Source organism: Schistocerca piceifrons, chromosome X (genome assembly GCF_021461385.2).
Source record: "Schistocerca piceifrons isolate TAMUIC-IGC-003096 chromosome X, iqSchPice1.1, whole genome shotgun sequence".
NCBI lineage: Eukaryota > Metazoa > Arthropoda > Insecta > Orthoptera > Acrididae > Schistocerca > Schistocerca piceifrons.
In genome coordinates, this window is record NC_060149.1 from 276,779,653 (window position 1) to 276,805,030 (window position 25,378).

Here is a 25,378-nt window from a genome sequence, read left to right on the forward strand (position 1 = left end):
TGTGCAGCATGGAACAGTGATTTCATACCTACCTCGTTTCCCTTTCTTCCCCCTTCCTCTATTTTAGAAAATGAACTACAGGCTGCGTCATCACAGATATTGTCAGCTCTGTCGGACAACACTTGGTTATATTAATAATCAATTACATTTAGTATTTCATGATCACTATAATGTTAGTTATACATAATCACACTCAGTCATTGCTGTAATACTTGCTACATCTCAGTTTTACAGCATACATTTTTTCTGTAGAAAACATGGAAAATCAACAGCTAAAAAGAAATTCCACTTCCAACTGCACTCCAGTGCTTGGTGAGTTTATTAGTGCCACAACATTGTGATGAAGCTGTATAGAGTTTGTGTTTACTTAGCCACGAGCTATTGTCTGTCAGTGAGTGCTTGTCACTCAGCGAGTGTGTGACATGTGCTGCTGTGTGTCGAAACTGCCAGGTGCATGTATGCAAAATGAATGATAGGTAGCAAATGCTGCACGTGCACTTCTGCCATGCAGTCGCAGTGCTTTAGTAAGGATCCCATACCACACAGCAATACTCTTATCAGAGGATGGGCAGGTGTAGTGTAGGCAGTCTGTTTAGTGGACTTGTTGCATCTTCTAAGTATTCTGCCAATAAAACTCTGACGACTTGTCACGACTAATATGTAGCCACTTAATGGAACCACAGAAGACTTTATTAATACATTTGGTGCAGGTGGTGCTTCATAGCTCATAAACATTTGAAGAAAACAATTTTTTGTGTAACACTGCTGCTGATAAAACATTGCTGCTGGTTTTTATTGAAATAATCATCAGGCAACCTGTGCAATAATAAACAGAATACACAAGATAAATTTGCTGATATGACTATTGATGCAATGAATTGTGATGAACATGCTCACAAAAATGTGTTAACATAAATCTAACACTTTCACATATAACTGTTATACAACAACGTATATGACGCCACTCTTACTTTGGTGGCAAAGACAAAAATGAAATCATAAAAATAATTTTGTCCCACTAAAAATAAAATGTACAGCATGTCTCAAACCTTTTGTGCCAGATTGAAACAGGTGATAGTGAGTCCACACCCGATTATTTTGAGGTAGGGAACTAATGGTCAGAAATGCACATTTATTGTGTTATGGACATACACAGCATACTCAGCATAACAACAACATAATTCATAGTAACTGTTCAAAGTGAAGACCGCTAGTCGCAATGCATGTAGTGTAGTGGTGCGTGATGCAGTTCTGCCACACTCTCGCAAGGATCCCGAGTGTTTTATTGTACACTGGAACAGGTTGTGGGTGATAAACAGCATATGCTCCTGACCACCAAACAGATGTACTGTACTCAACTTAGCTCATAGCATGTGTGTCATGTGATGACTGCATGTGCTGCACTGGTGCATTAACCTGTGCCTCACGCACACCACTATCCCTGGTGTCAGTTGTGCATTGCATCAGACAGCTTGTGATGTGCCCATGGTGAGGTGTGTTACTGTGTGCAGTGCCTAATCTGTGGAACACTACTCATCACGAGAGGTGGCAGGCATGCATTTACTTTATGGTACAGCAGGAGGTAGTGCCCATAAAACAGCATGAATGTACAGAGAACGCTTTTCTGTTAGGCATAATTTGTATTGGAAGAAGTTTATCTCTATGGGTACCCATTTACAAGAGATGGAGTCATTCACACTACAGAGAGCTGGCCAAAGTTCCCACAAAAGACAAGTCCAAACACCAGACTTTGAGGAGATGATGTTGGATTGTGTGTCCAATGGCCCAGCAATAAGCACCCTTCAACTTGCACATGAAATACGCAGTTCAATGGATACAGTGTGGAGCTTACAGGTGGAACAGGTATTACACACCTATCATAGAGAACATGTACAGGCATTGAGACCAAGGGATTTTGAACCCCTCATTCACTTCTGTCAATGTGTGTCCAATGGCCCAGCAATAAGCACCCTTCAACTTGCACATGAAATACACAGTTCAATGGATACAGTGTGGAGCTTACAGGTGGAACAGGTATTACACACCTATCATAGAGAACATGTACAGGCATTGGGACCAAGGGATTTTGAACCCCTCATTCACTTCTGTCAATGGATTAACCACCACAGTACTGTAGTTCAAAACTTTGTACAGTTTGTATTACGAGGCCTCATTCACCTATGATGGTGTTTTTAACAGCCTTGTCTGTAGTGAATAATGGAACTGACAGTTTACATACATATATACAAAATAGTCATTTGTACAGTGTTAACTGTTACCTGGTGATAGGACATGTGTTAACACATCTGAAAATAACTTCCATGTATTAGAGGAAGCTGTAGAAGGTAATAACTGTAGAAGAAGACAGAGGGTGGAATAGATCCAAAAACTAATTCAAGACATTGGGTGCAAGAAGTACCATGAAATGTCAATGTTGGCACAGGAGAGGAATTCGTGGTGGGCTGCATCAAACCAGTCAGAAGACTGATGACTCAAAAAAACCTGTTATGAAAGATGAAATGGATGTATACAGCTGAGTAATCTTAGTACTCTGTCTGTTTCTATGTTCCCTGCATTTATGTGATGTGCATTCTGCATACTGATGAACTAGATATTTAATTTCTGTTTACTGCTCGTAGAATTATGCAATGATGATTTGGTATAACATGCAGAGAACATGTAGCTGTCAATAATTAAGCAGAGAATCCAGTAGATGTTTACAGTTGTCTTCACAGACACATGCTGCTTAACCATATGTGATCTATGAACTCTTACTGATAGTTATATATATAAAAAAACTATGACTTGTATTTCATATGTAGTACCATATTAAGGGTATTGTGACATTACAAGAATAAATAAACATCGGCATTAATCTTAGTGAACTGCAACGACCTATACTTTTGTTCTTCATATGCAGAATTTGAGATGCACTATAACATTAAAGGACTACAGTGAACTTATGTATTAACATTAATGAAGTGTAAGTAAGTACATTTTTATCAGCTTAAGGTTAATGGCCTAGTAACCCTTGAATTACAGTTAACATTGTAGAAATGTGCTGATGAACCATTGTACTTTTTATATGATCAGAAAACCTCACTTAACCCTTTCACTGCTGTGTGCATGCACACATGACCTGCTGTGCTGTTCCCCAGGTGTTGTGGAAATGTATACATGCGCTGCTTGGGTTTTCCTACAGTGCTATGGAAGTCTGAATGTGTCCCGAGCTGTCGAACTCTCACTGCTGCAGATGAGTTACCTCCACATCTCAGTGAATAAACACGTTTTGAGTATTTATCATACAATTTATGTGCCTCATTGTGTGAAAAAATTTCATTTTGATATCTTGAATCATTTATAAGATATGATGATTATATGACCATGATTTGCGATGCGCCAGGATGTGAATGAGTGCATTGCGCATGACCCTCCTCCAGGTGTAAAATCTAATAACTATACAATGAAATGAGATATCCTTCTGCTCTCAGTTTTAATAAAATTTTGATATCTTATTTACATTTCATTCACTGCACTGTATGAACTAAAACCACCCATACACAAGGTTTACACAGTATGTTTTTACCTCTGCAAAATGTTTAAAATATCATGCAATGTTATACTTAATTTGATGCAGCTCTGTAAGTATGATGGATAATGAAAAAAAATTCAGTTCTTTATCAATTGAATACATCAGACTGCAGGTTGTCCAAAAATCAAATTTTTTCACCTGATAATTTTTGAAAAATTATTGGCCAGAATGCCTTTTGGGAGGACAGGCACTGGCATGAGGCGAGCAGTATAACCATAACAATAGCCGACTCAGCACAGAATGCAAAGAGCACAAATGTAACAGCACAAAGATTAATAGTGATTATAGATTCAGCTACAGGTAATCTGACCTATTAGTCAATAATTACATGAGAGGAAAGGCATATATTAGGTGCAAAGAAAGTTATTAGAATATAAATAGTAACTTCTTTTACTTGTATAATACTTCAAAAGAAAATCTGCAGAGCTATTGAAGCTGCAGTATATGTCTGCCTAAACTGCTCTGTTCTGCATTTCTTTAGGGAATCTCTTGGTCTCAATCATCCTATTATATTTTGGTTGACAATTTATTCATAAGAAAATGGTTATGTTCACAGTTTACTTTTACATGAACATAGAGACACAAAAATGGAATGTATCACATCACCCACCTGCTTAATTTTAAACATCTAGCTGCACACAGTGCAGGACTAACACAAACTGACTGCCATTTTACAAAATAATGTCTACAATTTGTGAACTTTTGTAAGAGACTGAGAACTTAAAATGAGAGAGCTTCTTCAGCTACACTGTACGTTGTTGCAGGGAGAGCGTAATGAACAACTGAAGGACTTCACATACAGTGTGTGATGGCATGAAACTGTCTGGTTTTTACTGCCTCCAAGTAGTCATCCATACTGGGGAATCTACCTACAGTCATGGAGTCAGTGGTTAGGGCCATGTGCATTGACAGTACGCTACAACATTTTGCAGTCACGTGACTGAAACAGAATGGAGTTAGTTATACATTGGAGTCATCATGGATTACTCAGTGACTGTCACTGAGTTCACACAATAATTGCATACTGTTATTTAACACAAGCTGCCCATCAGCACTTTTACGGAATTGTACAAAATTTAGGAAAGTTTTAGCAGAATATAACTATTTTGCCCCTAAAGGAGACCGCTCACCAAAAAGCAGAAGCATTGAGTCATTGACAGATATGCACAAAAAACAAAGAAATCTTGCTAGCTTTCAGAATAAATCCTTTTCTCTAGCTACAGGACACACACACACGCACACACACACGTGCCTGTGCACCTACACAGTCCATGCTGCCCACATTGCAGTTTGGCAGATGGTGTATGGTGGGGTGGAGGTTGTATCAGATAGGGTGGCTCAGAAAAGATGGTAGTGGGGGGAAAGATACACATGGCCCAGGCTGTGAAACAGCCCTTGAAATCTAGCATATTGTGCTCAACTGCATGTTGTGACACCAGGAGTTCAACTTTGTTTTCAGCCACAATTTGTCAGTGGCCATTCAGTCTGGTGGACAACTGGTTTGTTGTCATACTAACCTAAAAAGCTGTGCAGTGATTGCAGCATAGTTGATGTACGACATGGTGGTTTTCTCAGGTGGCCCTGCCTCTGATGGGATAGGATAAGCCTGTGACAGTACTGGTGTAGGAGGAGGTGCTAGGCTAGTGGATTGTTCAGGTTTTGCACCTGGGTCTTCCATAGGGACGTGATCCCTATGGTAAGGGATTGGGATTGGGAGTGGGAGTGGCATAAGGATGGACTAGGATGTTGTGTAGGTTGGGTGAATGACAAAACGCCACTTTAGGAGGGGTAGAAAGGGTCTTGTGCAGTGTGTCCCTCATTTCAGGCAATGGTGATAGATAATCAAAGCCCTGGCGATGGAAATGGTTTAGTTGTTCCAGTCCAGGGAGTTCTCGTCACCGTCACTGTACTGTACTGTACTGTGCGTGGGTGGCCAGACTTTTTGCAAAGTGTTTTTTGGTGTGGAAGAAATGACAGCTGTCGAAATGCAGGTTTTATTGGTGGTTAGTGGGTTAAATTTGGACAGACGTGAATAGAGCCATCAGAGAGATGGATTTCAGCATCAAGGAAGATGGCATATTGGGCTTAAAAGTACCAGGTGAATCAGATGGGAGAGATGGTGTCGAGATTATAAAACAATGAGGACAGTGTGTGTTGGCCCTGAATTCAGATCATGAAGATGACATCAATGAATCTGAACGATATAAGGGGTTTGGGGTTTTGTAAGGACAGGAATGTTTCCTCTAAATGGCCCATAAAAAATTGGAATTGGAGAGTGCCATGTGTGTGTCCATGGCTGTGCCACGAATTTGTTTATGTACCATTCTCTCAAAGGAGAGGTAGTTGTGTGTCAAGATATAATTGGTAACATGTATGTGGAATAACTTAGTGGGTTTTGGATTTGAAGTATGCTGGGAGAGGTAGCATTCGATAATGGCAAGGCCATGGACATGATGGATGTTAGTGTGTAGGAAGGTGGGGTCAGTAGTGGCGAGTAGGTATCCAGCAGGTAAAGGGTTGGGAATGGTGGAGAGTAGGTGAAGGAAGTGGTTAGTATCTTTGTTATGAGAGCCTAGGTTACAGGCGTTCCATGGGTGGTGTTGCTCAACCAGAGTGAAAATTCTTTCAGTAGGAGTGCAATAACCCTCTACAGTGTTGCATCCGGGATTGTTGGGTTCTTGGATTTTGGGAAGTGTGTAAAGGGTGAGTTTTGGGAGGTGGCATTGGGGTGAAGAGGGAGGTGGACTTGGGGAGAGGTACTGGGCTGGGCCTAAGGATTTCAGTAGGGATTGGGGGGATATATTGGACTTCTGGGGTGGGATCACTCACATCAAAGATACTAACAAGTGCCTTCACCAACTCTCCACATTCCCACCCCTTTTCCTCCTGGATCCCTACTCCTCACTGTTGATGCCACCTCCCTATGCACCAACATCCATCATGCCCATGACCTTGCTGCCATAAGACACTGTTTCTCCCATCGTCCTTCAGATTCTAAGCTCACTACCTCATTCCACATACACCTTACCAGCTATATCCCAACACACAACTACTTCTCCTTCCAGAGGAAGGTATACAAACAAATCTGTGGCAAGGCAATGGGCACCTTCCTACACCAAATTTTTTATGAGCCATCTAGAGGAAACGTTTGTCTCCTCCCAAAATACCAAACCCATTGTGTGGTTTAAGTTCATTGATGATATCTTCATGATATGGATTCTGGGTCAATTGCTTTACAATCTCAGCACTTTCTCTCCCATCCACTTCACTTGCCGCGTGCCTGAGTGGTGACCACCACCACTCTGATGGCTCCACCATTACTTCTGTCCATATTAAACCCACTAATCACCAGTAGTGCCTGCGTTTCGACAGCTTTCATCCCTTCCACACCAAAAAATCCCTCCCATAGAGCTGGGAAGGGAAGGGAAGGGAAGGGAAGGGAAGGGAAGGGAGAAAGATTGGATTTAACTTCTCGTTGTCATCGAGGTCATTAGAGACGGAGTGCAAGCTTGGACTGTGGAAAGGACTTGGGAGGGAAATCAGCCATACCTTTTCAAAGGAACCATCCGAGCATTTGTGTGGAGCAATTTAGTGAAATTATGGAAAACCTAAATCTGGATGGCCAGGCGTGGTTTCCCATACATCCTCGTCACCCATGGTTGGTGTCTCTGCAGTGATAAGAACTCCCTTGCCCAATATGAGTATGGTGAAGGTCTCACAAGAGCCTTCACAAGTAGGCACTACCCCCAACCCTAGTCTGCAAACAGATTTCCTGTGCCATACCCCATAGCCTCACAAACCCCTAACCCTGTCACCACCAACAAGAATCAGTTACAAGTGCTCACCTTGTCACCCAGAATCATCCTGAACTGGAACAACTGAATAATATCCTTTGCCAGGGCACTGATTACCTATCATCATGTACTGAAATGAGGGACGTCTTACCCAAGATCCTTCCCACCTCTGCTGAAGCAGTGTTCTGTTGCTCACCTAACCTGCACATCATCCTAGTCCATCCCTATGCCACTCCCTCTCCCCACCTCTTGCCACAGGACTGTGGAAGACGCAGGTGCAAGACCAACCTGGCACTTCCTGCTCCAGTCCGGTCATAGGCTTACCCTATCCCATCAGAGGCAGGGCCACCGGTGAAAGCAGTCATGTCAAATATCAAATGTGTTGCAATCACTTCACAGCTCTTTATGTCAGGATCACAACGAACCAGTTGTGCACCAAAATGAATGGCCACCATGGAACTGTGGCCGAGAATAAAGCTGACCACCCTGCGGCACACGTGCAACTGAATGCCGTATGCTCCATTTCAGTGGCTGCTTCACAACCCGGGCCATCAGTATCCTTCAATACACCGCTAGCTTTTCTGAACTATGCAGATAGGAGTTATCCTTGCAACACATCCAGACCTTCCACGTAACACTTCCCCTACTTCTGTCCTATCACCCTTTCCCAATTCACATGTCCACTCCCCACTTACTCCAATACCTGTGCATCAAATCCCTGGCCTGTTCACCTGCCAACCCTCCTTCATGCGCCGGCCGAAGTGGCCGTGCGGTTAAAGGCGCTGCAGTCTGGAACCGCGAGACCGCTACAGTCGCAGGTTCGAATCCTGCCTCGGGCATGGATGTTTGTGATGTCCTTAGGTTAGTTAGGTTTAACTAGTTCTAAGTTGTAGGGGACTAATGACCTCAGCAGTTGAGTCCCATAGTGCTCAGAGCCAGCCTCCTTCATGCATTTATAGGCAGCAAATTGGCTGCCTTCCACAAAGCCACTAGATAAGATGATAAGAAATCCATCAGTGAAATAAAAAGAGTTCGCTGTAGTGTACCTCTTCGTACCTCCCACCTCTGTGCCCCTCTACGCATCCCATCTGACGTAACACAGCCATCCGTCTGCTGAACTGCAATCTGGCACTGTGTGCCCAGCTGGCACTATTTAGGGGGCCAGGCATGTGTGCGTGCATTTGTGGGTCGGCAGGTGGGTGGGTGTGCACATTAGCAGTTTGGTTACTGTTCAGCGATACATTAAATACATTGTGCCAATGAAACAGACTCTTACACTGCAACAGTATCCTGTGATGTATTTTAACCAGACAATATCCAACCCACCTTCCTTCCCTCCTCTCTCTCTCTCTCTCTCTCTCGTTCTCTCACATGCTCCTTTTCTCTTCCTCCCCCTCTCTCTTTTCTCCTTAAGAGTTCTCTTATAAAGAAAATATACTGCTCCTTCTGTGGATCTATGTTCACCCTGTATGTCACGTATTGACTATGTGTGAAACATGCTTTTCTGAGAGTGATTTACCATGTACCACAACCAGTTTCCACCCTAAAATTTGTGTAGCATTTGATACAAATGACTATGAAGTTCCTGCCCTAAGAGAAGGCAAACAATTGCTCCCAAGCAAAATCTTACTTCTGTTTTTGTATGTGGACGTTTCATTCGCTACCAATATTCTCAGAGTACTACGTAATATTCATGTCTGTTGCTGCAAATAAAAGTTCATTTGCGTCATGACTAATTTGAATAATTAGTTGTATTATCATGACTGGCATTTCTGGGTGTTACTGTTTTACTTTAGGTAGTATACCATATTGAGCAATTTTTCATATAATACCAATGCTGATTTACTTATTGATTACAATTTCTTTTGCCCTCACCAAGCTCTTCATCAATCTTCTTGTCAGTACATATTGGTATCTTTGTTTTTGGTGGCGACAAATAGAACTAGTGGTTGTGATATTGACAGGTTGTCCATCAAAAGCAGTTTGCAAACTGATTGTTATGACATTTAAGAAAGTGAATAAACATTGCTCTGTAAATTAACTGATAAGACCAATTTCTTCATGTGGGGCACCTCAGCCGTATGTTTGTTAAAAGACATTTTGAAGTTTCCCGCCTCAGCTATTTTTTGACAAGTATTCACTTTATTACATCTTGCAAGATTTGCAAATTTTGGCCTTACAGGCCATTTCCAAACTTCGTAGGTTTCAATGTATTGTACAATTATCCGATTATAAAATGGGGGATACAGCCAGTCAGAAAGTGAGCACATAACATGCAAGTATCAGAGTTAACAGTTGATGTTCAACAACGAAAGTGAGCACATATAGTAACATGACATTAGTCATGAAGATGACTATTACTGCATGCAATAAGCTTAATGGTTTTTACTCTAAAACTTGCAGGTTATGTACTCACTTACTGGTCAGCTATATCCACCATTTTATAATCAGATAATTGTAGAATATGTTGACATTTTCTGTGCTTGAAAATGAACTGTAAAGCCAATATTGGCCAGTTAATCAAGATGAAATAATGTGAATGCTTGTCAGAAACCCTTGAGGTGGGAAACTTCAAAAGTCTTTAAAAATGATAAGAAATCCATCAGTGAAATAAAGAGAGTTCGCTGTAGTGTTTGTCTCCAAGTGATAACTAACTGAATTCTACTTTGTTCAGTTTTGTTAAATTTGTTTTTGTTTGGCAGTTAATAGATATGGGAGTTAAAATATCGAGTTACTCAGAAATAATTGTTAGCGTCATTTTTCACTTTGAACTGCCTTGATAAGAAGGAGTGATATTTTAAATTTTTCTTTTGTTTCAGCGTCATCACATCAGAGAGAGAAGTTTGTCAGTTGTAAATTTATTCTTGGAAGAAATGGCAAAAGAAGCAAAGAATATAATAACAACAATATGTGATGAACAGTGTATAATGAGTGATAAGGTAAATTTTGAGATATTTTCTTCTTGAAACTTGTAGTTTAGTATTTTTCATTAGAGGTAGCATTATGAAATATCTGTATATTACATAACAAAAACTTAATACATTTTCTTTGCTAGCTTCATATATCACACACTCTTTTGGTGTTAGGAATTTTCATCAGAAAAAAGTTACTTGTTTTGGAAATTTATTTTGGCTATTATAGTGTCTTAGCTGATGTCCTGTTCATTATTCAGCATTGTATATGTGCAATTAGTCTGGTGGACTGGATACTGTGTAAAGATTAGATCCCATCGGTTTATTAACAAATTTATTTAGGTGAGATTGTAACTGCAGAAGTAAAAATTTATCAAAAGGTTTCTATTTCTGTTATTACTTTATGTAGCAACTTAGTTAAAAACAATTTCTGTGTTTGATACAACTGCCATTTGTAAGAGTGTGTAGATGGATCATGATGCAACAAAGCTGCCACCACTGCAGTGAATAGCAGTCAGTGAGCATCCATGCCATCTAGAATATCCTCTTTGCTTTGCTGTTCAGAAACTCTCTGTCCATCGTGTCTGTACCACTACTCATTACAGTTCACAGAGATTAATATGGGCACAGCCAAGCCATTGGATCCCTGAAACGTGGAAAACACCAATGACAGTGTGACTATGAGGAGAACGACATGCATTCTGCTTGCAAGCAAGGCACCATTGAGGCAGATCATTAATGTATTTACATAGTGTAAAATAGGAGGCCCGATACGACTGTCAATCATGTGCATCTTTGTTATCATGTACAACACCCTGTAAGTGACCTGAACCTTCAGTGAGGTAGCTCATACTCTGATCACTACCCAGTTGCATCAGAATCCTATTGGTTGGCGTAAACTGAGATGTGCGTGTGCTGGACCCAGCTTTGACCAATCTCTTTGGTTGAGTGGTCATGGATCAAGATAGCTCCCTAACTCATCAGGTGTCTTGTGGAATTCATATTGCAACATCTTTCCACCATGATCTGTGTGAGAGTGAGTACGACATACTGTTAGGTGTCTGTAATATCTCACTGATGAAACTAGCGAGCAATATATGGTGAGAAACCTAGTGTGGTGCTGCAGTGCTAAGACACTGGACTTATATCCAGGAGGACTGTGATTCAAATTGCTGTCAGCCCATCCTGATGCAAGTCTTCTGTAATTTCCCTAAATCACATCAGGAGAATGCCATGACTTTGTTTTGAAATGGTGTAGGCTAGCTGATTTTCTTTACATCTGTCCTGAATCTGAACTTGTGCTCCATCTCAAATGACTTCATCTTGAATCTCCCTTTATAAAGGAAGAAATGTCATTTGCCTACAGAGTAAGAGTACTGAATTTCTCTCTCTCTCTCTCTCTCTCTCTCTCTCTCTCTCTCTCTCTCTCTACCGTGCATGTGCACCCCCCCCCAACCCCTCCCCCCCAACCCCCCCCCCCCACACACACACAGACACACACACACACACACACACACACACACACACACACACACACACTTGCTACAGTGTAATCCAGCTGGTTAGAAATTGCTCATTGGAGCCATATTACAAGAACTTAAAGGACAAAGTGTAGTAACCACAACCAACAGCGGGAACACCTTGGGCTGTGGATCGGAGCCACCAGCGGTGGAGCACGCACCACCGGGTAAACACAGGACGAGTCAGATGACAGACCAACGACAACTGACAACAACCGACCACGACCGACTATGAGCGACACAACAAGGAAGAGATAAACAATGGAGGCTTGTGGAAACCACAACACCAAACGTAAATCCACTCGGAACCAGAGCCAGGCAAATGTCAACAACGAGCAACGACCAGAACGCAGTACCGCCGAGATAGAAACGAAATCCAGAGCGAGTACCAGACTGGCTGGACCAGGGCAGAGCGGGTCCCTATATACGAAACCGGAGGGAGCGGCTATTGGCCGCTGTCTGCACGTGGCTTAGCGGTGGCACCCTCGCTGCGCGGAATAGCCGCCGTGGAGGCGGAGCCCTCTATGGGCTGACCACATCCATTTGTTGTGCCGCGTGTTTGACTTCCACGGCGGAAGGTACTAGACAAAGGGTATACTTAACATAATCTCTTGAAAATTGCTTATATCAGGCATTTTTATCTGCACCTTTAATGCAAACAGAAAACATTGTATTATACTATTACTATAGGAGCTCTCTAGATTGTAATACATCTACATTTACATTTATATTCAACTAGCCACCAAGAAAAATATTACTTGTTGTAGACCATTTAATATGATGTGTAGCTACATGAGAAAAATTATCGCATTTTTGTAATACTGTTTCGGTTAGACTGAAACATTGTGAATCCTGGCATTCTTTTTCTCAATTTCTTCAAACTCTTTATCTATTCCAATATCATTATGATGTGAACTGTGGTTGAGTAGTATTGTGGAATGAATAACTGTGTCACAGTTAAAAGTGATTTGTTGTTGACACTGCACCCAGATAGTTTGAAAGGACATCTTTTCCTGCATTTTGTACTCTTCTGAAATTCATGTATAAGGATGGTAATTAATTATACTTGGAAGATTATTGTAAAATCTTTGAAGACATCCTATACAGTTGAGGACATTGATCAAGGTACCAAAATGAGAACCCAAATGTTGTCTACACTCTCGATGTATGGCAGTAATGGAGACCCAGTTCTCTAGCACTGCAGAAAGCAACAAAGATCCAACTTCCGCCAACATTATTAGTAAATGTTACAGTTCCATACCTCAATAGGTAAAACTGGAACCCCTATAGGATCATATAGTTGTCTGTTTGTCTATCTGTCTGACTGGTAAGACACTTGTTTCTCAGGAATGGCAAGTGGTATCAGGTTGACATTTATGTCACATATGGTCTCTTGTCCCTTGCTGGTGCAAAAACTGTAAGGTTCTAAGTCAATGCAATCAAAATATACAGTCACATAAGTCACTCATTTTGATACATATAGAATCACTATCAGAACCTATAGATAGGGATAGGAAAAGAATTGTTTTATTTTATGGCTAAATTCAGTGTTTGTTTATTTTTTGCAGATTCGGTTTTTCCCCCACATTTGCTGATATTTTTTCTTGCCAGGTTCGGTGTTACTTTTTTAAAAATGTTGTTTTACCAAATTTGGTGTTCCTTTTTTACGAAATTTGGCACTTATTTACCATATGTGGTGGTGTTTTTTATCAAATTTGGTGCTTTTTACCAAATTCCGTATTTATTATTTCTAAATTAGATATTGTTTTTTCACCAGAATTAGTGTTGTTTGTTGCCAGATTCTGTGGTTTTTTGCCAAAGTCAGTGTTTTTTTTCCAACGTCAGTGTCTTTTTCCAACGTCAGTGTTTTTTCCAACGTCAGTGTTTTTTCCAACTTAAGTGTTATTTATTGCCAAATTCGGTGGCTTTTTTTTCCCTAAATTTTATCTTGTTTGTTTTTGCCAAATTCAATAGTGTTCTCTTGCCCAATTCTGTGTTTTTTGCCAAATTCCATGTTTTTTTCAAAATCATTGTTATTAGCCAGTTTATTTTTTATTTTATTTTATTTTATTTTTTCCCCATCAAATTCAGGGCTACTATCATCATGACATCAAAGCATGTTCTACGTATTGCAGAAATGAAGTGTTGTTTTAAGATAGTACATAAACCTCAGACTTGATTCGAAGTTAAACCGTGATTTTAACATTCAGTAACTGCCAGTTACGGGTATTAGTAAACGACTGCCTGCAGATCTATAACATTTTTATACAGTAAAATGACAAATTTCGCAATATCTCATAAAAATCATTGATTTTGTGGTATTTCACTGAAAACTGCTAATTTTGTATTATTTTTTGCATTATTGTTTTTGTGAAATTTTCCTGTCCCTACCTAAAGATCAACTACATATATAAATATCTGGCCTGGTGGTCGAGTGGTAAACGGCATGCCTGGAAACTGAGTGGTTGCTGGTTTGAATCAGGTTCAGATTCCATGTTAAACTGTAGATCCACTTTCCCCGGTTGAATAATTATGGTATGTTAGGGACTCACAAGTTGCCAAAGTGATATTTGATAGAAAGACTTGGACCAGGCCCCTGAGCCACACACAGTTATTATTATTATTATTATTATTATTGTTATTAATTATTACTGTTGTTACTATTGTCATTACTATCATCTATATACATAATAAAGTTTGTACAATACCCTCAGAGTGCAAGTTCCACTTTTACTTTTTAATATGTCTTCAACACTGGGCCTTTAAATACTAACAGATAATGTTGTTTGTTATAAGCATTTTGTGTTCAGAGCAAGACAAGTTGAAGTTACAATCTTTCTTTTAAGATTATAAATCTACATCTACATCTATACTTCGCAAGTGGCGGAGGGTACCTTGAGTACCTCTATCGGTTCTCCCTTCTATTCCAGTCTTGTATTGGTTGTGGAAAGAAAGATTGTCGGTATGCCTCTGTGTGGGCTCTAATCTCTCTGATTTTATCCTCATGGTCTCTGCATGAGATATACGTAGGAGGGAGCAATATGCTGCTTCACTCCTCAGTGAAGGTATGTTCTTGAAACTTCAACAAAAGCCCGTACCGAGTTACTGAGCGTCTCTCTTGCAGAGACTTCCACTGGAGTTTATCTATCATCTCCGTAATGCTTTTGCGATTACTAAGTGATCCTGTACCGAAGTGCGCTGCTCTCCGTTGGATCTTCTCTATCTTTTTCTATCAACCCTACCTGCTACGGATCCCACACCGATGAGCAGTATTCAAGCAGTGGGCGAACAAGTGTACTGTAACCTACTTCCTTTGTTTTCGGACTGCATTTCCTTAGGATTCTTCCAGTGAATCTCAGTCTGGCATCTGCTTTACAGACGATTAATTTTATATGGTCATTCCATTTTAAATCACTCCTAATGCCTACTCCCAGATAATTTATGGAATTAACTGCTTCCAGTTGCTGACCTGCTATATTCTAGCTAAATGATAAAGGATCTTTCTTTCTATGTATTCGCAGCACATTTCACTTATCTACATTGAGATTCAATTGCCATTCCCTGCACCATGCGTCAATTCATTGCAGATCCTCTTGCATTTCAGCACAATTTTCCATTGTTACAACCTCTCGATATACTACAGTATCATCCACAAATAGCCTCAGTGAACATCCGATGTTATCCACAAGGTCATTTATATATATTGTGAATAGCAACGGTCCTATGACACTCCCCTGCGGCACACCTGAAATCACTCTTACTTCGGGAGACTTCTCTCCATAGTGCGTTCTGTTATCTAGGAACTCTTCACTCCAATCACACAATTGGTCTGATAGTCCATATACTCTTACTTTGTTCATTAAACAACTGTGGGGAACTGTATCGAACGCCTTGCAGAAGTCAAGAAACATGGCATCTACTTGGGAACCCGTGTCTATGGCCCTCTGAGTCTCGTGGACGAATAGCGCGAGCTGGGTTTCACGTGATCGTCTTTTTCGAAACCCATGCTGATTCCTACAGAGTAGATTTCTAGTCTCCAGAAAAGTCATTATACTCGAACATAATACGTGTTCCTAAATTCTACGACTGATCGATGTTAGAGATATAGGTCTATAGTTCTGCACATCTGTTCAACATCCCTTCTTGAAAATGGATATGACTTGTGCCCTTTTCCAATCCTTTGGAATGCTACGCTCGTCTAGAGACCTACGGTACGCCGCTGCAAGAAGGGGGGCAAGTTCCTTTCTGTACTCTGTGTAAAATTGAACTGGTACCCCATCAGGTCCAGCGACCTTTCCTCTTTTGAGCGATTTTAATTGTTTTTCTATCCCTCTGTCATCTATTTCAGTATCTACCATTTTGTCATCTGTGCGACAATCTAGAGAAGGAACTACAGTGCAGTCTTCCTCTGTGAAACAGCTTTGGAAAAAGACATTTATTATTTTGGCCTTTAATCTATCATCCTCTGTGCCCCTGGTATTTTGTCAAATGTCATGTCTGCAACTTTCTCCTTTCATTTTTAATGAAATTTGTCTTCATTTGTGTGTAACAGTACTTGATCAAATTCTGTCAACACTATCCTGTTCATTCAGTTAACAGTTCAGTTGTTTTGTACTTTTCAGCTGTAATAAACCATTGTTTTGACTATAATTAATGTGTGGAAATTATTTACTGTGTATCTGATTTTCGTTACTGTACGTTTGTTAATTGAGAGCAACATTAAAGAAAGAAAATATTGAGATTTCTGGCAGAATGTAAATAATTTAGCAGTAAAGGCAACAGTGAACAGTGGATCAGATATATATACTTGGTCCATTCACATTAATGTGACCACCACATTTGTTTGATGCTTGTGTGCAGTAGCCACTCACAAATGGCAGATGACAGCACTAGCACTGGAGGGTGTATAAAGCACGTTGTGGAAAAACAGTACAGTCAGTACCATAATGCAGGAACAGAGCCTTTTATCTGACATCCAAAAGGGGACGATCATTGGCTTTTGGTCCAAATGTGGAAGTATTTCTGAAACACCTAAATTTGTAAACTGTTTGTGTACCACTGTGGTTAAAGTATACCATGCATGGCAAAAAGGTACTATCCAAAACCGGCACTGAGGCAACTGTGGTGCGCCATGGGCCGTAGATGATTGGAGTGAACGACGGCTGCGGTGATGTTTACTGGCAAGTAGACATGTAGCTGTTGAGAAACTCACCACAGATGAACCAGGAAGCTACCAAAAATGTCTTTTCAATGACTGTTCAGTTGTTGCTATGTATGGGCCTCTGCAGCAGGTGTCTGTTTCATATGCCTATGCAGACTGCTGTTCATCAGCAATTAAGTGTGGAATTTGCACACCGATACTGCAACTAGGCATTCACTGAGTGCCGACATGTGTCCTTTTCAGATGAATCACATTTTACGCTCCATTGGAGAGATGGCCTTTGGTGTGTGCAATTTGAAACACCTGAAAGCAAAGACCCTGATTGTGTTATGGTCTGGGGAATGTTTTTGTGGCCTTCCATGGGTGATATCATCATTCTGGAAAGCACAATGGTTCAATATAAGTAAGCATCTATCATTGGGGCCTATGTCGACCCTTGCATGCACTTTGTTTTTCCCCAGCGCAGTGGCATCTACCAGCAGGACAATACAATGTGTCACACAGCTCGCAGTGTACATGCATGGTTCAAAAAGCACCAGGATGAGTTTACTGTACTCCTTTGGACACCGAACTCCCTGGATTTAAACACAATAGAGAATCTGTGGGACCACCTCAATCAGGCTGTTCGTGCCATGGAAACGTAGGGCAGATGGCCACAGTGTTTCTGTTGGTATCTTCCAGAACCTCGTTGACTCTCTTTCTGCATGTCTCGCAGGAGTTCGCACTGTGAAAGGTGGTTATTCAGGCTTCTGACAGGTAGTCTCATTAATGTGATTGGACAGTGTAGAAAACAATTAAAATTTCTTCATCATGCTCTTGTGTGCACAAATTCTTAAAATGATTTGAGTTTGGAGTCCAGTTTGACTTTGTTTGAAGATGTGGGGACTAACCAAGAAAGAAGCAAAAAAATATGTTTATATATGTTGTGAATGTGATAAAAAAGGTCTAGGAATAAAGTATTAGTAACCAAAGCATTCACTAGTAAAAAGGAGGTTCTGTGAGCTCAAGAATAGTACAGTTAATTAAACTGGAACAAGACTCAGATACATTGATTACAACAGCTGATTCACTAACAGTCCATGATGAACTTGAAGAAATGAAATGATGCAACTTCTCTCAACAATACTAGATTTAATCTAAAGCTATATCAAATTCCAGCTTTGTTTTGTAGGAAGTGTGAAAGACTGTTGATACTTGATCTCCCAAGACTTTTGCTTAGAAATTTGGTTCTTAGTGTATTTAAAACAACCCATTAACTTTTTAAAATTCTCAAAGTTTACATTTTATTTTTCAGCTACTTCCAAAACACTGTGCAATTTTAATATCACAGGTTGTAAACAGAAAAAAGAAAGACAAGAATAAGAAGAGTTCTCCAGAAATAGCCAAACCTGGAGTTGAAAGCTATCGAAAAACCAGAGAAGAACTCACCACGTAAGTTTTTTTTTCCCACATTTATATGATGGAAATATTTTTTGCTGGCAGTTAGTAACGTGCTGGTAGTTTCATTTTCATATATAATTTTAAGAATATGGGTCACTCCTAGTCAATTAAATCAGTGAAAAATGTCTTTAATGTGAATAGTCTTTCTCAGTATTTTTGTGCTGTTTATGTTTTATGACATACAAAATTCAGAACTCGATAGTCTTGAATGTCACACATTTCTAGTACTTAAAAAGTACCTATTTGGAAAGGACAACTGCTTGTGTTTTGACTGGAAACATGATCCAATTCAGTTGAACACAGTAAAGTGATATTACATTATTTACTCCGTTATTACTAATATCCCAGTTTTTAGAACATTAATTGAAATACTTAATAAACCTGAAATATTAACCATCACTACCTCATATGTATTATTGAAAATTGTGATTTTTTTTATTCATGAGACTTGTAACTTGTTAAAGTTTCTCAAACATAGTATATGAAGAAATGCGTCCTGTAATTGCTTGGAATTCTGTTGACAGACAGTCTAGTATATTGACTTGAAAATATGTTTAAACTAAAAGAGATTTACTGGAGAACTGAGATTGGCTCACTAAGGACAGTTGCATATTCTCAGTAGAGTAATTTATTCATGATGTTTTGACAGCTTAAACAAGATATAATTTTCCATTAAACTTCATCAGCTATAAAAATATTGTATTGGTGATTGTAATATATTGCAACAAAATTTAATAAATGAGATCTTAATGTCTTCTGTAAACTAGATTGGATGAAATGAAAATTGAGTGCTACAAGAAATGGAAACCACATTTATGCCCAACTAATGTAAGCAGTAGAAAGTTTTCTCTAGACAAGAATGGACCAAACTCAGTCTAATGACAAATGGTCTAGCAATCTAAATGTAAATGTTTAAAAATGACAACAGAAAAATATTTGTTTCATACTCAGTGCTCCTGGCATCTTGCAAAGCTAATATGCAGACAGGTTAGTGTTTACAACCTAAAATGATGCATACACAGGTCAGTCATCAGTGAGCTTGGGGTATTTACACTGAGGTGACAAAAGTCATGCGATAGTGATACGCACACATACAGATGGCAGTAGTATCGTGTACACTGGGTATAAAAGGGCTATGCATTGGTGGAGCTGTCATTTGTACTCAGGTGATTCAAGTGAAAAATTTTCCAACATGATTATGGTCGCGTGACTCGAATTGACAGTCTTTGAAAGCAGGATGGTAGTCGGAGCTAGATGCATGGGACATTCCATTTCGCAATTTTTAGGTAATTCAATATTGCAAGATCTGGAGTGTCAAGAATGTGCTGAGAATACAACATTTCAAGCATTACCTCACCACAGACAATGCAGTGGCTGACCACCTTCGTGTAACGATGGAGAGTAGCAGCATTTGCGTAGAGTTGTTGGTGCTAACAGACAATTAGCATTGTGTGAAATAACATCAGAGATCAATGTGTGATGTATGATGAATGTATCCTTTAGGACAGTCCAGCAAAATTTGGTGTTAATGGACTGTTGCAGCAGACAACTGATGAGTGTGCCTTTGCTAACAGCATGATATCGCCTGCATCACCTCTCCTGGGCTTGTGAACCCTAGAGTACTGGAAAATTATGGCCTGGCCAGATGAGTCCCGATTTCAGTTGGTAAGAGCTGATGGCAGGATCCAGTTGTGGCGCAGACCCCACAAAGCTATTGACTCAAGTTGTCAACAAGGCACTGTGCAAGCTGGTGGTGGCTCCATAATGATGTGAGCTATGTTTACATGGAATAGAGTGGGTCCTCTGGTCCAACTGAACTGATCATTGACTGGAAATGGTTGTATTTGACTACTTGGAGACCATCTGCAGTCATTTAATGATAGGATTTTTGTGGATGACAATGTGCCATGTCACTGGGCCACAGTTCTTTGTGATTAGTTTAAAGAACACTCTAGACAGTTCGAGTGAATGATTTGGCCACTCAGATCACCTAACATCAATCCCATCAATCCCATCTAACATTTACCGGACATAATTGAGAGATCAGTTCATGTGCAAAGTCCTGTACCAGCAATACTTTTGCAACTATGAACAGCTATAGGCAACATGACTCAGTGTTTTTGCAGGGGACTTCCAACAACTTGTGTTGAGTCCATGCCACATAAAGCTGTTGCATTATGCTGGGCAAAAGGAGATTGGACATGATATTGGGAGGTATCTCATGAGTTTTGTTGCCTTGGTGTATTTATAATATGCTTTCTTAATAGTCCCTGACAGTTTCAGATTTATAAAGACATCTTGGTTTCTTCCAAAAGTGTTTTCATAGTTTTGAGGTCCTAATGTTTTTTATTACAGTTTGAATTGTAGGAGACTGAAAATTTGAACCCAACTCAGACAGTGAAAAAAAGAAAAAAAAGGGCTAGTTATAAGTTGTAGATAATAATTTTTTCATTACTAAACTGAAGCTATTTAATGAGAAGGAATCAGTCAAGTTTTTAATAATCCAGATTTCTGGGTTTAGCTATGCCATGCCAGGGGATAGGTTGTCTGTGTCCGTATCAAAGCAATCAACATGTGTGACAACCATGCAGAGGAGCTAGGTTCGATTTCTAGTACTGCCAGGAATTTCTCCTTGGTGAGGGAACTAGGTAGGGCTGGAAAGGACAATTGAGGAACTGTTTGAATGAAAAGTTGTGGTTCTGGTTCTCAGAAAGATGTCAACACCTGAGATAATGTGACCACGTGCTTCTCAATATCAATGACACCATTTGCAGAAAATGATGTGGCAGCCAGTTGGCATTATATGGTTTGAAATTTAGACTCTTAATTAAGCTGTGGTCAGTGACAGTCAGAGGTCACTATATAGTTAAAGAGAGCACAGATTTAATTTAGCCCACCAGGATAACAAAATAAAAAAATAAATAAAAAGAATTACTTAGGAATAAAGAAGATGACTTATTGAAAGGCAGAAGTGCTGCATTGTCAATAGCTTTCGGAATGGACTTCCTTTTTCAAGCTTATAGGAAAACACGCACATGCCTGTCTCCCTACATTGTGCTCAGTTGATTGTCAGCTCTTTCCTGGCCCACGGTGAGTGTACAGGGGTGCCCACCTCACCCCAGTACACTCACCCTGGCACAGGAAAGAGCTGGCAGTTGACTGAGCACAATATATGGAGACAGACATGTGCATATGTGTGTGTGTGGTGTGTGTGTGTGTGTGTGTGTGTGTGTGTGTGTGTGTGTGTGTTTTTTCTCCTACAAGGTTGGAAAAGGAAGTTCATTCCAAAAGCTAGCAAAGCTCTGTACCTTGTGTCTGTGTACCTGTCGATGACGCAGCACTCCTGCCTTTCGGTTAGTTGTCTCCTTTATTCCTAAATAATTTGCAATTCTCAATCAGAACTTTCCATACAAAATTTAAAGAAAACTATCTGTAGAATGTGTGGAGATAATCACACAATGTATACAGGTATAGCGGTTTATATAACCATGAAAAACTAGAACATGTTTATTTGCCAATTTGCGACTCAGTGCTTGCACTATACAGTTTGTGTGCTTGCACTAACCAGTTAATGGTTATCTTCATGTTTATGAAGCAAAGTCATGTAATGGTTAGCACACAGGACCTGTGTGCAAGGACAGCCAGGAAAATATCTGGCCAGTCATTGTGATAAGGGTTTTCCATGCTTTCCCTAAATATGTCAGCACTACAGTTGGGATAATTCTCTTCTAAAGTTAATGACCTTGTTTTCAACAGGACATTAAACACTGATGTGCCTTCCTTTCTTTTGTAAAGGACATCACCAATTTCCCTGCCCTTCCATTCTCCAATCAGATTCTGTGCTCTTTTTCTAATGATCTTATTAGTGGGATGTTAAACTCTAATGTTCCTCTCTGCCTTGTGCTATCTTTTCACATTCTGTTGCTTGTACTTCACCCAAGATTTTTCAGTACCATATAGAAGAATCTAAAAGTGTTTGATTCAATTCTAAGGCAGAAGTTGGTAGCTGTGTGGAATGTCAGCATTTTGCTTGTCATTTTCCTTACTCACTAAGGCATAATATGAGTTTTCTTATGGTTGGATGTCAATAACAAGATTTACAAACACAACAATTTTGTTAACAGTGTCATGAGCTTATATGGTTAATGGATCAATAGGATCAGGTTGTTTCCCTTACACAAGAGATGTGTTTATAAAGTACATTATATCTTTCTTTCTCATTAAAAATTATTTGGTTTAGGGCATAACATGCATGTAGTTGTTGAGTAAATTCAATTTCAGGATCTTTAATAACATATATTGTGTATGATATAGTCTCTGGTACAAGTTGTTGTGATAAAGTAATTTGTAATAGTACGCTATACTACAACAGACTTAAGTCCAAAAATTATTATAAATTAATACATTTTATTTAAATGTATTTTCCAATTTGTATGGCCTATTCTTTTTGTGCCACTGACTAAATTTTTCTATTATTAGCTAGAAAGTAAGAGTTACTGTAATTTTTATTTTTAGCATGGATAAACTTCACATGGCATTGACTGAACTATGTTTTGCCATTAACTATTGCTCAACCATCAATGTGTGGGATTACACTTTTGCACCCCGTGAATATCTGACACAGCATTTGGAAACAAGGTTTGCACGGGCACTTGTAGGAATGGTGATGTACAATCCAGATACTAGTGAAATCGCTAAACCTTCAGAACTTCTGATAAGTGTTAGAGCTTACATGAATGTACTACAGACAGTAGAGAATTATGGTGAGTAATGGTTTTTAACAATATTGTAATATTAATTTTGTTCTTTTATCACTCTTGTCATCATGTACAAAACACTGTAATCTATCCCACTTAGTATCGTATATGTTTACCTTGAAGTAGATGAAGAACAGACCTTTATGAGAGCTCTACTTTTTCTTTTTCTTTTTTTGTAATTTTTGCATTAGGAATAGTTGTGTCTCTTTCAAACTTGGGTGGTAAACATATGAGTGCTGCTTGAAGTTTCAAAATTCAGTTGGGAATTTGTGTTTTGTTCGATTTCCCCAGTGTTGAGTTTAACTCATTTTCCATCCACTAATCTCTTTAAAATGTTTTTCATTTTATTAATTGTTATAATAAATCATTCATGTGAGTGTTCATTATTACCTTCTTGTATATTTTTCCCTTGTGTATGTTGTTTTTTCTTACTGTATGAGCTAGTCTTTGACTGGTTTGCTTCTTACTTCAGCTTCACATTGCAAATCTCTGGCATTGCAGTGTGATTACATTGTTCCCTACATGCTCATTTTGCTCCACATTTGTAGGTCAGATATTCTCCCCCCCCCCCCCCCCCCCCCCTTTTTTTTTTGTATCTGTACAGACATGATGACAGTGCTGTGGAACCATCACTGTCAGCACAATATTTCACTATACTAGCTTATGATAATTTGACTACAAGCCTGGGAAGCTGAACCTAGGAAGAGGGAAGGAAACTCAATGTACGAGTCGGTGCATAGCGAAGTAGTGTGTCCGAACACTGCATAGAGGTGAGCACAGAGTAAATATAATGCTTCCAATGTGAGCTACTGTATAAACTAAGCATAGAGTGAAAAGTATAGTGTTAGACATAGAGCAGGTCCGAGGTAGTTGATGTCTGCGTAGAAACTGCCACACCAGGCCTACTGCTGCCAGCAAGTAAACACCTGTGTCTGCAGCTCTGCCCGTCTATGTTCACACACACCCTCTGTCATAGCATTCTGCACTATTCTGCTGCGATAACTGAGACAGCTCATCTGCATCCTCGTGGTCGTGCGATAGCGTTCTCGCTTCCCACGCCCGGGTTCCCGGGTTCGATTCCCGGCGGGGTCAGGGATTTTCTCTGCCTCGTGATGGCTGGGTGTTGTGTGTGTCCTTAGGTTAGTTAGGTTTAAGTAGTTCTAAGTTCTAGAGGACTGATGACCATAGATGTTAAGTCCCATAGTGCTCAGAGCCATTTGAACCATTTGAACCAGCTCATCTGCATCCATCTTGATGTCCGCTGGCGGAGAGTCTAAATCCCTCCCTCCTGAAGAGGTCACTGAAAATGGTGTGGCTTCTGCTGCAGCCTCTTTCACAAAACCAGCCATGACATAGGATTCTCCAGCAATGGCTCAACCACTGAAGAAGACAATGCTGACACGGCTGGCTCCATTGGAGGGGAGAAACGAGTAGTTACAGTTCACTCCATAAAGTGTCTTCAGTACTTAAGCAATTGGCTGCTCGGTGCCATCTGGGTTCCTCTGCAACAGAACCATACCAACACCGTACTATGACCAAGGTTAATGGTTTACACAGCACAGAGGAATTCAAATAGGGAGCAGTGCACACACAGTTTAAAAATTCTGTTAACAGTCCGCAGACCGCATGAATTTGACACCCTTTTGGTGAAGCCAATCAATAGGATGGCAGATGTGCACAGCCTGGGAAATGAACTTAGTGTAATAAGAAATCTTGCCCAAGGACTAGAGCTCCCACAATTCTTGGGTACCAGCAGGTTGACAGTGGCTTCAATGTGCTTGTCCATAGGGACTAAGCTGTCTTTGTTAAGCATGTCCCAAAAAAATACTCTTTTGGGGGAAGACGTCTACATTTTTCGTTTTCAATGAAGGCTGTTCTCTACAAGGTGTTGGAAAACTGTCTGCAGATTTTGTTAATGCTCCTCTCACATGGAACGCATGATGCAGAGGTCATGAAGGTAGTTGATGCAACAGGGAATGTCCTGACCCACCTGCACAAAATATCCATGATGAATTCCTGGTGCAGTTGAAATTCCAAAGGGCAAACAATTAAACTGGTAAAGCCCCAAGGGGATATTGAACAGTAAAAAGTTCTGAGAAGTGGCATCCAATGGCAATTGCAGGTATTAATCGCACTGTTCGATAAGTGTAAAAAACTGTCCTCCTGACAACTTTCCCAACAACTTCTCCAGCTGTGCAATTC

At 40.0% G+C, this 25,378-nt stretch overlaps 1 protein-coding gene across 5 annotated transcripts in view; it reads left to right on the forward strand.

The window, feature by feature from the left end:
• Window positions 1-25,378, forward strand: part of LOC124721531 (membrane-associated protein Hem) — a 186,506-nt gene that overhangs the window by 107,588 nt on the left and 53,540 nt on the right. For all 5 annotated transcript variants that reach the window (XM_047246551.1, XM_047246553.1, XM_047246552.1 and 2 more), the window contains 3 exons: window positions 10,206-10,325; window positions 18,274-18,410; window positions 22,935-23,182. In XM_047246551.1, the coding sequence (XP_047102507.1) occupies window positions 10,206-10,325; window positions 18,274-18,410; window positions 22,935-23,182 (505 nt within the window). The remainder of the gene's footprint in view (window positions 1-10,205; window positions 10,326-18,273; window positions 18,411-22,934; window positions 23,183-25,378) is intronic.